We start from the raw sequence: 15227 nt of genomic DNA, 5'->3' as shown, positions 1-15227 counted from the left end.
TTTAAATGATACAGGAAAGTGAGTTCACATAGAAATTTTCATGTCTAAATGATGACAACAGTCTTAGCACAAATTACCAATGTAATTGATCTTATACCATCTAGAGTAATACACCAAACACCTCACCAACAACAATTTTTTTATAAAGTAATGTGCCATAAGCCAGACACTAGGGAAGAAAAGATTGATATAAGGCAATGAGTCTAACCACAACCTTTTTCCTTTTCCTTTTTTTTGTTTGAAAAGGTTAGGATTATAAATATTAAAAACATAATTTGACTGGATAATGAATATCTGGAACATCCAGCTGCTTCTTTTTCATATTCAATCCTTTGCACATTTTCACATCATTAGCAATTCACATGAAGATGGCCATAAACCAAACATGATGAATGCTACTAGATACACACAAATTAATCTTACGTTACATATTCCAAACCAAATCTCTCAGCCTGTGCAGCATAGCTAAAGGGGACAACTTTACTGAAAGAAACATTTAATAAGAATATGGCTAAAGAAACTAGTCTCACTTCAAGGACCACAGTCTTCCCAAGTGCAACTGACCATTCTCCCTGACTCACAGGAAAGTCCTTTTGGAAATCTCTTCCCACACACCCCACCCAGAGTAGGTCCGTCAGTTTCGTGCTCACCCCTCACGCCCACAGAGAACCCCTGCTCCCTGCCTCCCTCAGATCACAAGTCAAAAATTAAACTCATCATTCAGCTCTGCAATTGTGTGCTTAGCTGTCTGTGACCTCTAGGGAATTAAAATAGCTTTTTAAAGGCAGTAAAGTTTGTTTGTTTGTTTATTTTAAATATTAGAAGTTTTATCCTATGCACTACTATGCATGAGACGTACTAAATTCTTAAAAGAGCAGATGGGAGAAATACCAAGTGAGAGACTGTATCTTTAACTATTAAATAAGTAGAATGTGATTTACATAATGCTTGCTTTTTATCCCAATTCTTGGTACCACATAAATTCTTCGTACCAACAAAAACCATGTCTAAATATTTTTATTGTTGAAAGCAGCATGGCTACATGATTTAGACTATTTGGTAAAGAAAATGAAAAACTATGTATGAGTACAAAGACCATTGTAACAATTGAGGTCTTCCCACTTACGATATGAAAATCCCTACCAGAAATCACAGAAACAAAAATACAGGCTTTCATGCAGTTTTCAGTGGAGCAATTAATTCTATGGTGTCACAATAACTACTGCAAGAAAAAGGCAGGTTCTCTACCAAACCATCCACTATTTTTTTTAAAAGCCAACTTTTGGTGTTAATTCTGTCTTTGCTGACTGAAGTTGCAAAGGAATAATCAGAAATGAAAGACAGAATAAATCAGCCCAGGCCAATTGAAAAATGGTTAAAAATGAGAAAAGAAACCCATGAATATCAAGCAACAAGTCCCTTCTACACATGTTCTCGAGATCAGTGGAGGCAGTCACAGCAGCATTCTTAAGAGTTCCTTTAAAGGAACTCAAGGTCATGATGTTCACTGCCCCTGGGACCAGCTTCTAAGGAAGAATCTTTTTTGTCATGCAAACTTAAAGGAGTTGTATCTTGTAATTCATAATCTCTTCAGAATGTCAGGGTTAGAGATGACAATTCTGAACATCCTATAGAGGACTGGGGTATAATTTAAATTTGACTGCTACTGTGCACTGAGCTGAGGTAGAGGACAGAGGTACACAGTTTTTTGGTCTATGTATGTTGTATTTTATTAAAATGTCCAGAATAGGCAAATCCATAAAGACAGAAAATAGATTAGTGATTGGAGGGAATTTAGGAAGGGGGAGATGAGGGATATCTGCTAATGGGTATGGGTTTTCTCTTAGGGGTACTGAAATGTTCTGGAATTTGATCATGGTAACAAATATACAAGTTTGAATATTCCAAAATTTTCTGACTTGTGTATTTTATTTTATTTTAAAATCCTTTAGAACCCTATCAAAGCTCTGTGAGGAGGAATGACTAACCCCAACCTAGGTCTTTCTGCACTAAATCTAATTGTCTTTTGCTCAGTTCCCTCTGACTAAGATAACTTTTCCATGGAGAGACATGAGAGTGTTACTCAGGCTGAGAATCTGTGGGTGTTTCCAATGTGAAGGAAAAAGAAATACCTAGAAGAAATGTTCAAAGAAATTTGCCCATGCTATTGAGCTTAAGATCCATTTTCTAACCGATGTATTTAGTCACATAAGAGTAAGCTCCTATCTGAAAATGCAAGTTCATTCCTGCACAATGACCCAAGAGAACCAAGAGGCTGGAGCATGAGCTCTTCTGACAATTCTTAAGCAGAGGCTACAAATATGGCAGCACAGAAAACTTGTGAACATGTGGGACAACTCCCTATAAATGACAACTTGGACATTACTCTCCAGGCACATTTATACCAAAGTCAAAAACTGGAACAAGTAAGAAAACAATACAGGTACTACTAATCAAGAGGTGGTAGCAGCAGCACTGCTACTGGCATAAACAAGGGACCACTATGACAAGATAGTTGGAAATGATCACTGGGTAAGAACTGCATGCTGGGGGCTGGAGCACAACGAGTAGGGCATTTGCCTTGCACGCGGTCAACCCGGGTTCGATTCCCAGCATCCCATATGGTCCCCCAAACACCGCCAGGAATAATTCCTGAGTGCATGAGCCAGGAGTAGTTGTGCATCGCCAAGTGTGACCCAAAAAGGAAAAAAAAAAAAAGAACTGCATGCTGAAAGTAAGTAAAGGAACAAACATGATAACCTCTTAGTATCTGTCTTGGAAACCACAATGCCCAAAAGGAGAGAGAGAGAGGGAGAAAGAGGGGGAGAGAGAGGGAGGGAGAGGGAGGGAGAGGGAGGGGAGAGAATGGAAAGAGAGAAACTGGGGTCACTGGAGGTGGGAAATGTACACTAGTGGAGGGATGGGTGTTGGAACATTGTCTGACTGAAACCGGATCATGAATAGCTATGTAACTGTCTATCTCAAGGTGATTCAATTAAAAAAAAATCTAATGATTATGAATTTATATGTGAACACTTTTTCTATTGTTTATTCTTTTATTTTTTGGTTCTGGGGTCAAACCTGGCTGTTATCAGGGTTTACTCTTGGCTCTGTACTCAGGCATCACTCTCGGCAGGTGTTAGGGACCACACGTGGTGGTGCTTGGGTTTGAACCTGGGTTGGCTGCATGCAAGGCAAGCACCCTACCTGCTGTACAATAACTCTGGTCCCTGAGTGCTTTTTCTTCTTCAAAACAATTTTGATTATAGTTTATATATATATATATCTTTATTCATTGCCATAAAAATAATTTTAAGTGAAGAGAAAGGCAGACAAATGAAACTTAGGGTACAAAAAGAAACTTCACAGGTAGACTACTACAGAACAACTTATTGTAAAATTCCTGCCTTAGTTTTAAAGTCACTTGTTAATTTTCTGTGGTGCATGGGTCTAATCCCATGCCTCATCCATACATACCAAAGGATGCAATGTCAAATGACTGATAGCTGTCCTGAGTTGCTGGGGTTAAATAGAAAGGAACTGCTTGAGCTAAGTGGAAAGGAATACATATAAAACCTATCTTAGAGAGAAATGGGGCTAATTAAGCACCTGCAATATGTACATCCTGGGTCTAGTCTGGTGGTTCTCAATGCAGATTTTGCTTTACAAGGGCTATCTGAAGATATATCAGGAGCATTGCTATCTGAAGCAATATCTAAAGATATTTCTGGTGTCCTTGCTGGAAGGTGCTAGTATTAGAGGCCATGCATAACTTAACCCCTGTACTACATCTCTCTGGCACCAAAGTAAATGTCTTTATTATCTGATTGGAGTGTTTGAAGTATGATATGTTTGACTGAGGCTAATCAAACTGATCCATCCCTATTTTGTATTGTGATCACAGACCTAAATCATAGACCCTTGAAGTCTTGGCTTCTTCATCTCTAATAAAGAGGGCCAAAGCAGATCATCACTGCTTTTAGATACAAGATGAAATCATTATAAAGCTCTTCACTGTACTAAAGGAAAAAAGCCCTGGCTGATAGTCTCTTCAGCAAAGGACATCCTCCCCCTCCCCAGTTTTAAAACAAATTCACTAATTCCTTTTGATCTCTGCTAATTCTGTAATTAGCCTTATCTTGAATGGGAAACATTAAAATTTTCTTGTAATGCTTAAATATTTCTATCTTAACTCTTGTCTTTCAGTGCTTTGGCATCTCAAAGTGCTCCCCCCAACTTCTTATCCATCACTACTGCAATATCTGAACCTGGCTTCTTCTTCTTTGATTATCTGTTCCAGTTTCTACTGCAGCATTTAAGTTGTTGGGACTAGAACTATTTCGAGCTGTTTACAATTATAGTTCACCCTTTTCGCTCTACAAATCTCCATCAGTAAATCAATTTAAATATTTCAAGATATTCTCAATGTGCCTTTGGCATTAATATTAGGGAGAGAAGTAGTGGCTCTAGCTAAAAGTATTAGCACAAAAGGACAGTTTCCAAAGTCCACAAAGCAATTATAGATTTTGTATCACGGGACACATGAAACTATTAGAGAACAAGTCATATTAACTAGATGGTAGCAGGGAAATGTCACTACGAGCAAAAGAAGTACCAGAAGATGAAATGAACTGTCTGCCATACATTGATTAATGATGACCCAGAATCAGCAAAAATGTTTGGGGAAAATCCTTATGGATCAGATACAGAAGGACTGTAAATATCTTGCAAATGACTTCAAAGTTAAGCTCTTTGTTTTAAAGATGTTAGACAGAGATACAAAAGATGGCAGCAAACAAACTAAAAACCACACCAATTAATGTACCTGCCAGAGAGTAAAATTACAAAAACATTTGGAAGCTACTGATATGAAGCCCTATGTATTAAATTGCAGCACATTTATCAAAATGGAAATCTGATCAAACCACTTGAAAGAGGGGCATTTATATATATAAAAATTGAAGTAGCAACAAACTTTTAACTAAACTGATAGTTCAGTAAAGTCTGAAAAAATGCACTGAGGCCTTTTCCAAAGCATATTCCAAAGTCTCAGAGGTCAATTTATAAACATTAGGCAAATGCCTCAAATCTAAGTACTTTAACCCTGATCGCAAACATCAGTATAGTTTCCTAAATGCCAATCAAATGATTTCACCTGTTGTGCTTCTTATCCATCCTTGGGAGTTAGGCAAACTAACCAGGCTGCAAATGTTTAAAAAGCCATTATTAAGAACACTGCCTCATTGTCCAAATGCTTCCAGGTTCACCTAGGAAAACTGTATTTTGAATAACTGATTTTGGCTACTACACAATAATTTCATGTTTAAATAAGCATAGATTAAAATGAAATAAGATTCTGAAATGACCTCCCCCTGCAGTCTTTTCTCCTAAGGGAATAATCTTTTTAAGACCTTTTCATAATGTCGTTCTTACTTAATACCAAAATTATAACTCTCTGTGGCATATTTCTCCAACTGCAAACTCTCTAGGCTATCAACTGAGGGATGCCATTAAGCATTTCATTCCTTTAATCATATTAATTTCAATAATCATTCGTACCTCCCTCTGCCCTAATATACTCACTTATATACAATGTCCATGAAAGCCAATGTCTTGAACTACTGGGGGAGAAGTGAGGGTACCCAAACTGTGTTCAGAAGACCTAGGGCCCTTCCCAGTGATACTCAACCAACTGGGCAAAGGTTTCAATGTGAGGGTCCCAAGATGTGGTATGTGGACCTCCAGAGCCACTTCCAGTGATGCTCAGGGGGTCATGTAATGCCAGAGATTCATCAGCTGTCAGCTGCATTCAAGGCAAACACCTTAGCCCCTTTATTATCTTCGTGGTTCCATAAATGTCCTGAATTTTTAAGTCAATAGAATCTAATGTAATCTAATACACAGTATTCTGAAAACGAATGTTGAACAAGTCATACTTTTATTTAATTCATCATATTTTACCTGTTCTTTGTCATAGTAGTAAATAAATCTGCATTACAAGTGAAAGATTTTAAAATGAGAAAAAGATTTCAGTGCAGGTTATATAAGTTTTCTATTTATGTATTCATTAACTGCATATCAAAGTTGATAAGGGTATAAATTGCCATCTTCTAAAATTCAGGGAATTTAATACTTTCAGTGGAATCCTATTGTCAGTGAATCAAAACAAAACAGTGCCTCTGTACTATCATAGTGAAGCATATATTTAAGCATTAGAAATCAGAGAAAGATAACCAAAAAAGCTAAAGAAAAGGAAAGAGAACTTTTACATTACCTTCATTATTTGTTAACAAGGATTACGGAAACAGAAGCTTCAAAATGATAAGTGCATGAGATGATATATTTGTCTCTACACATTCTTTCAACGTGTTCAAAGAAGATCCATATGGTAAATGCTGCCAATGATAGAAAACATACCTGATTTTATTCTCCATATCTTCACTATCAGATTCTTCAGAGTCTCTGTACTTATCTGGATCTGGAAGTGTGCTTGGATCAAATGCATCATTATCATCATCACTCCAATCCAGAAAGGCTTCCTCTTCATCTTTGGCCTAGGAAAATAAATACAAGGAAAACTATCATTAAAGCACTTAATAAACAAGTAAGTCAGATTTCTAGATTCGAATTATACCCTCTAATTAAGAATCTCATTTAGGTTTCAATTCTGGTGAGATCTCTATGTAACTTCCAGAACCACAATCATTTGCAAAAAGAAAGAAAAACTATTTATCTCAAAAATAAAAATTTCAGAAAGCAAATAATTTTTAAGAGCCTTAAATGCAGTGTAAGAGAAAATGGTCAGCTTTATTATATCTGTGAAACTCAGCTATCAAAGAGATAAAATGCAGTGTGGCTTAGTGTTCTTTCCCACATATATCTAAGTTTCAAAACTACCAAAAACATTAGGTCAAAGTATAAAAAACCACAAGGAGATACAGAAATATCTGTCTGATTATTTTATAACCATACTAATCAAAGTCTTAAAATATCAGACCTACATTTTACAAAACTGTAGGAAATGGTAACTCACAGACAAGGATGGACACCATCCAGTTTTATGCTGTACAGGTTAGCAAGCAGACTTTTCTGATTTTGTATTATGGGGAGTTTGTTTTTGCCAAAGAGCAAAGCAATGCAATGCTGAAAAGCTAAAAAAGTATTATACATTAATAAAACGAACCTCCTTTAAAAAAAAACTTATTTCTGACAGATTGGTTTTGCCACCAAGTAGATAAGAAACCTAAGTGTTACCACATGCATTTAACAGATAATAAGTAGAACTAAAAAAAATAATCCTAGATGAGTTTCTGCTACAACCTTTTAATTCTTTATTACAGAGAAAAGAATTTTATATTATAAATAATTTATGTTTATAAATTATTTTAACTTTGTATTATAAATAATTTTATCCACAGCATGTGGAATAACAGTGATTCTTTGATTTCAATTATTTAGTGTTCCTTAAGAAAATGATGGCTGGAGGAATCAGTCAGGATGGAAGATGTGTGCCGAAAGTAGATAACAGACCAAACATGATGACCTCTCCGTGTATGTGTTGAAACTCATAATGCCCGAAAGTAGAGAGAGAGTATGGGGAATATCGTCTGCCATGGAGGCAGGGGGAGGGTGGGAAAGGGGTGTATGTTGGGGATATTGGTGGTAGGAAATGTGCACTGGTGGAGGGATGGGTGTTTGATCATTGTGTGATTGTAAACTAACATGAAAACGTGTAACTTCATGGTGATTCAATAAAATTAAAAAACAAAACAAACAGAAGAACAAACATTTAGTGTTCTTTCCCAGAAACTGAATAATTTAGAAGAGCATAGCAAGCCACTATGAAGCCTATCACAAAAGTCCTCAGAAACATTTCTCAGCTACTTCATTCGACCATAATGAAAGGAGAAAGAAGAAAATAAGGATTAGTTACCACACAAGACTCATTGCATTCCTGGTAAAGTTTCCTGTTAAAAGTCTGGAAACAACTAGCAGAAGCAGGGACTTAAAAGTTGCCAACCAAGGACGAGCGCAACAAAACAGTGGGAAGGCCTTGCATGCAAGCGATCCTGGGTGGATGCTTGGTATCTCATATGGTCCCCTGAGCACTGCCAGGAATAATTTCTGAGTGCAGAGCCAGGAATAACCCTTGAGCATCATCGGATGTAGCCCAAAAAGGAAAAAAAAAAGACAACCAAAAATTAAATATAAAAATGTTGCTATCTAAAGCAACAAGCAACACACCTGACAGTATGGCACGGTCTATTTGAAAATAATCAAAGCCATCAACATTGTATACACATGAACATTAATCTCCTAGTTCTGATTTGCTAGTATGATGTGCTTAAAGGAATTTCCTGTTCAAAGTTGGAGACAGGAAAGATTCTAAAGAATCCTCAAAATTTCTAATTCTCAGGGTATCATCACACATGAAGAGTATGCAGGGCTCCAAGAAACTTTGTTATTGTGGATTATATTCACTGACATTTAGTGTATTAGAAATTAACAGGGCAAGAGAGAGAACGTGATCTCTGAGCACAGAACCTGGAGTAAGCCCTGAGCACTGCTAGGTGTGGACATCTCCTCCTACCCACCCACCCCCCCTCAAAAAAAAAAAAGAAAAAGAAAGAGAATGTTTCACTGACTGTATTTTAACACCAAATATTATTTACCATGTCCTGATGGCACTTGTTATAAAGTAATCCCCAATAATGTTTTATAATAAAAGAATAAATTCTAAAAGTGAGACAGTCTAAATGCCTGATAATATTCTATTGTACATATTCCATTTATTGGAAGAAAAAGACTAATTCACAATGATGCAAATTATTTTTAAACAGATAAAAAGTTACCTGGATTTGTGTTATTACCTTATAATCAACAATTTTCAGGTTTTGTTATTTTCTGGTCTAACAGATGATCATACTAATAATACCTGTGGTACAATATACCCCTGAATATATTGTATTCTTGACAATGAAAAATGAATTTGAGCTAACAGTCACTCCTTTAGAAATACCATTTCAATCACTGAAAGTGCAGGAATAATGGAAGAAAAGACATTTTTTATCTTGATCTTACTTTCTTGATTCATTTTTTAAGAAATATAGAACCATAATAAAGCTAGTATTATGAAAAGTTGGTGATTCTAACACCTTTATTGAAAAAAATATACTATTGTCTACAATATAAATGTCCAGTCACTGTGTAAAAAGGGTATTATCACAATCAAAACATTCTTAAACATAAATAAAATAGCAAAAAATTTTGTCCTTCTGACAAGGCCAAACTTTAGGCATATAATCTTACTAGCTATGTAAGGTGGACATTATAGAAAATGAATATTCTTTTTTTAACATATTCTATCTCGTGATTTCATAAATCATATAAAAGGCAAAGGTAATGGTGCTATATTTGTAAATTACCTCACTCAGAACTTGTATTCAGAAAAGAGAACACAAATAATCTGATATCCCAGAATCATGAATGTCACTGTGTGAGGACTCATTGATGGGAGAACTGAACATGTAATACTATACCATGACAGCAATGGGAAGATTGGCTGGAAGCTATAAAATTTGAAGGTGACATGTGATATCAATTTTATTTTATTTTTAGATTTGGGGCTATATCTGGTGGTACTCGGGGGCTACTCACTGTTTGGTTATGCTCAGGGAACCATGAGGTACCAGGGATCAAACCCTGGCCCACTGAGTGTTCGATCTTCCAGCCAATGAATGAGTGATCTCTCCAACCCTGGAGGTATCAATTTTAAAGCTACAATAATCCAAGTGAGTCAACAGCTTACTGAGAGGGGTGGTGCAGATGGGGATGAGGCTGGCATAGGAGATATTAAGGAGCAGCAACTTGATGCTGAACTTGATACATCTGAGAGAACTGCTATGCACAGAATCATGCCTGGTGTATTAAATGTGATTGACAAAGACTTAGGTCAACACTAAGATGCATTACAAAAGCACCTTTACTCACACCTTTATTCCACAAATCTCATTAAGGAAACACTGGAAGTACCAGACACACTTCTAGATACTGGGGGATATAAGAGTAAACAAAACAAAGTACTTGCCTTAAAAACAAACAAACAAACAAAAAAAACATGTTCTTTGGCAGTTACATTAGCATTTAAAGGAAAACCAGGTGCTGCTTTTCTGGGGAACAGCTATTGAAGAGTCAGTGGACCCTGCTGGTCATGAAGGCACTCTTGCACAGATCACCTAAGGTGTGGCTTATAAGGTTTCCCAGGTATCAATTGGACTATTTTCTTTTGTGTTAGAGGTTATAGGTTAGAAGCAGTAACCAGAGCCTCTCTGGTTGTTCCCCCACCCCCTCCTCCCTTGCCACCTGCTCAGAACAAAGCATGAACCACTACTGCCAAACATGCCACATTCCTCTCTTACGACTGAGAAATAAAGCAATGTACAAACAGAGAGAGAGAGAGAGGAGAATAAGAGAGCGAGTGAGAGAGAGAGCGAGTGAGAGAGAGAGAGAGAGAGAGAGAGAGAAAGAGAGCACGCACGCAATCAGGGTCACCTCTGTGAACTGACTCTTCCTGAAATATATTTTTCAGAAACCCTGAAGAAATTTTCACCTAAAATAGGAATTGCTTTCCAAAATAGTTCTTTAGAAGACCCAATTATAAGTAGGGCAGATGAAAATTCTCAAAAAAAAAAAGTGTTACCTGACTATAGTTTAATTTGGTATTGGTTTTAATGAGAGAAGTGTAGCTGAACAGAGACATTCTACCATAAATTTACAAAGTACTCTGATATATATTACCTTACTTAATCATAAAATCCTATGAAATAGGATGAGAAAAGATTTGTTCGCATTTTCTTTTCTTTTTCAGTTTTGGGGCTACACCTGCCGATGCTCAGGAGTTACTCCTGGCTCTTCACTCAGAAATCACTCCTGGCGGTGCTCAGGGACCATATGGGATACCCGGGATGGAACCTGGGTCAGCCATAGGCAAGGCAAGTGCCCTACATGCTGTACTATCTCTCCAGCCCCGGAACTGCTCGTATTTTCAATGTTCAGCCGACTGAATAACTTGACTAAAGTCACACAAACCTGGCCAGACTCTAAGCAAGTGGTTTTCAACCTCTCCACATCTGCTACTTGGTGGCTGAAAAATCAGTCTCATTTTTCACAATTAAAGCTTTGCATTTGCTAGCTCAGAAACAAGATATTTTAAATACCACACAAAGCTACAGGGAGGGTTTCGATGTCACCTTGTATGTTCACCTGTACTTTCACTATGCCTGCCCTCCAAGCTTCTGGTGTGTGTGTGTGTGTGTGTGTGTGTGTGTGTGTGTGTGTGTGTGTGTGTGTGAAGTACTGTACCAGCTTCCCAATCAATCTCAGTTATTTTGATCCTTCAATTTTAACCTGATGGCACTTATTGTCTGCTTATAATGCTGTAAGGCACACATTTTTTCACATCTTGGGACAAGTCAGGTCCCTTCCCAGCTCAGCAGTTTTTCTACCTGATACTTCTCTGCTGGGATGCTCTTCTCTGCCTCTTACCTACATGTGGTACTTTCCAACAACAAACATCTTTTCCACATCAATTTTCTAATGCCAAGTGAGCATTCAATACGAATTCAATTCAATGGTGACACTATGCAGAATTAACACTGATGCCATAGGTCAAGGGCTCAGTTCCCAAGAATGCCTACAATGAGATGTAAACTCCAAATGGAATCCTCAAACTACCTGTACCTTTGCCTGATGGACTATAATTCAGGGTTTCTCATATCTCTCAGGCTCAATAATATTCTAGTATGACTCACATAACTCAACAAAGTACTTTACTTATGGCTCCCAGTTTAGTATAAAAGGAACTGTCAAAAGAAGAGACAAACAGGACAAAAGAGGCTGTAAGTGAGCTGTAGAGCTTCTACACTGTCTCCAACTATTGCTGCAGTTATCAATCTAATGTTCTCCAAATCTTGTTCAAGGGTTTGTTTTAGAGCCACACTTTGATGTGCTCAGGGCTCAATCATGGCTCTGGGTTCAGGGATACTCCTGGCAGGGCTCAGGAGACTGTAAGATGTGTTGGGGAATTGAACCCTAGTCAACTGCATGCAAAGCTAGCACCCTACTTATCTCTCAAACCCTTGTTAAAGAGTTTTGCATTATGCCCCACCCTTAACTGCAAGTAAATCAGACATAATACAATAAGTATCGCTTTCCTTAATAAGACTTCCTGTAGGTTTCTATTCAGGGATCTGCTAAGACCGAACTCAGACTTAGTCAAGTCTGCACCCCAAACTGGCAGGTCAGTTCTGTGGGAATAGAGGCCATGCTGGTCTCTCACTACTGCAGCCAACAAAAAAAAAGAACAACAACAAAAAGAACAGAGCAGGGTTGTTGTTTTTTCCCCCATTTTTTGGGTCACACCCAACGATGCTCAGGGGTTACTCGTGGCTCTACACTCAGGAGTTACTCCTGACGGTGGTCACTCCTGGATGGGATGCCAGGGATTGAACCCAGGTTGACCGCATCCAAGGCAAACACCCTACCCACTGTCCTCTTGCTCTGGCCCCAAGAGCAGGTTCCTTATAAATATGCAATAAATGAACAGGTGTCCAATGTATAAAATATTAAAGTGGGGGTACATACTGTTATTTTTACATAATGAGCATGTATTAGTGGGAGTTTAGCACTAGTTAAGTTAGAAATTTCACCAATTTAGAACTGGCCATGTGATCTTATTGGTAATTGTTAATCCCTTAACTTCTGTCTCAAATTTCTCAAGTATAAAATGAAAATAATTACAGTACTGAAGCTTAAGGAACCTTGTAAAGATTTTAATTAATTGCAGATGCATAGAAAATATGCTATCAGCATCTTAATGGGAAAATGAGTTGTCAGTAAAGAAAAATGCAAGAATAATAGCACATTTAAAGGGGCAAATATTGAAGAAAGTCATGTTTAAAAAGTCCTCTAGATCATGTAAGAAAACTTCATGCTAAGAACCTATGTGTACAGGTAGGGCATATAAACACACACAAAAAATTTAATTCTTCAATATAAATAATTGGGACTTATGATCAAATTATTTCTTATAGATATACGGCAAGAGAGAAAGCTTAGTCACTACTTTTTGTCTGAATTCATTATTATTTCTTGAGTGCATAGTATATTTAGCCCATAAGGTTATGTAAAGATAAATAAATTAGGGGTTTACTTTTGATAGCTTAAAATTTTAAAACATTGTGTTTATAAATATGCTATATTTAAATATTTATAAAATATTACATAAAATCCCTTTGGAAGAAAGAAAAAAAGTCATCACCTATGTCTAAATATGCTTCTTACATGCTGTATTTCAATTATTTCTTTTTTTTTTTTAAATGAGAGTATTTGCAAGGATGGCAAAAGTGAAAACAAAAATAAAACTTAATGTGAAACTGAGAGAACACAAAATGTCTGGGTAAGAAATTTAATAATTTGAAGATTTTTGAAAGAGGAAACAAAAGTTATATAACCATAACATCTATGAAAAAGAGGTTATTGTGGAGTTAAAGGAAAATTGATTATGTCCTACCTTGATAAGAGACCATTACTTCACATCAACAGATTTTATTTATTAGGTCAAAGACCTTATGTGTTTATAACACAAAATGAACAAGACTTCCCTTTAATGGCATTACTTGAGTGAAGTGGAAAGTCAGAAGTACTTGCACACATATTAATGATTATTGTCAGAAAATCAATTTGAAATATAGACTATCACTACCTTTCTATGCATCACATAGCATTCATAAAATAAGCAAACTATTTAATAATTACAATTAATGTTTAGTTATTTAGCTCCTTTTAGAATTTTGGTTTGTTTGGGGGCCACACCCAGCAATGGCTCTGAGGTTACTCATGGCTCTGCACTCACGATTCACTCCTGGCAGTGCTCACAGTACCATATGCAACTGCTGGGGATTGAACTCTGGTCAGCTGCAATTAAGGCAAGTGCCCTCAACACTGTAATATCTCTCTGGCTGGTCCATTGAGAATTAAAAAAAAAAAAGGCTTTTCAGTCTGTAGAAATTATAAGCAGCCATCAACTTTGAAACCTCATAATTTTATGAGGAAAATTCCAAAATCCCTGATAAGCTCATTCTGATCTTGACAAGAAAATAAAGATTGTGAAGAAAGTCTTGAGAAAATAAAGCATTCAAAATACAGTTTATGTGGGCCAGAGCGATAGACGAGCAGGTAGGGCACTTGCCTTGCACATGGCAGACCTGGGTTTGATCCCCCAACATGACACATGGTTCCCCAAGCACTGCCAGGAGTAATTCCTGAGTACAGAGCCAGGAGTGAACCCTGAGCACTGCTAGGTGTGGCGCCCTCAGCCCCAAATAAGACCTCTTTAAAATAAAAAATACAGTTTATTCTCACTAAAAAGACCAGCAAAACAACTTTCTAAGATAGTAAAAAGAAACTTTGCAACTTTGAAATTTAAAATAAAAATTGATGGTCAGATATGAAGAGATTAACCATCTTCAGTAAAGAGGTATGATTGATTGATTTGAGATGAACCTGACTATAAATTCCAGGCACAAAAATCACTTAGGAAATAAATACTAGAAGTGTTTTCTGGATTATGAGCACAAACTGTGGCCATTGAAAGCTACTTTCTTTCACGCAAAATGAATTCACTAGGGTAAATGTGCAAATGGTTCCCTCACCAAAATGCCAACTTTTAAGACTGGCTCCTATGTGTGCTGAAAGTAGATAAAGGACCAAACGTGATGGCCTCTCAGTATCTATATTGCAAACCTAATGCCCAAAAGTAGAGAGAGAGAGTATGAGGGAAATTGTCTGCCATAGAGGCAGGAGGAGGGGTGGGAAGGACAGGGGGATACTGGGGACACTGGTGGTAGAAAATGTGCACTGGTAGAGGGATGGGTGTTCAATCATTGTGTGACTGAAACTCAAACATGAAAGCTTTCTGTTTCTCACGGTCATTCAATTAAAAGAAAAAACAGACTGACTCCTTTACTTTTTAGTTATAATGTTGTAAGATGAATTATTGTACTTTAGAATATTTTTATCTATTTATCTGCTCGAAATTTACTTGATAATGGTGGTATAGAGCTCTAATCTAATAGTGATTGGCACTCAAGTAATCTCTTGGCACTTTAGTAACCTCTAATGTGCAAGAATTATATTTGAAAATCTCCCTCTCCTCAAGGCATGAAGCC

The 15227-nt window shown here is 37.0% G+C and overlaps 1 protein-coding gene across 1 annotated transcript in view; it reads right to left on the bottom strand.

The window, feature by feature from the left end:
- The window catches only part of DDX10 (DEAD-box helicase 10), a 251787-nt gene that overhangs the window by 16428 nt on the left and 220132 nt on the right, over positions 1–15227 (bottom strand). The window contains exon 17 of the mRNA XM_004614141.2: positions 6418–6554. Coding sequence (XP_004614198.2) covers positions 6418–6554 — 137 coding nt within the window. The remainder of the gene's footprint in view (positions 1–6417; positions 6555–15227) is intronic.

This window comes from Sorex araneus, chromosome 3 (genome assembly GCF_027595985.1).
Source record: "Sorex araneus isolate mSorAra2 chromosome 3, mSorAra2.pri, whole genome shotgun sequence".
In the NCBI taxonomy this organism is placed as follows: Eukaryota; Metazoa; Chordata; class Mammalia; order Eulipotyphla; family Soricidae; genus Sorex; species Sorex araneus.
The sequence above is the reverse complement of the archived record's forward strand: the minus strand, read 5'-3'. Positions and strand labels throughout refer to the sequence as shown.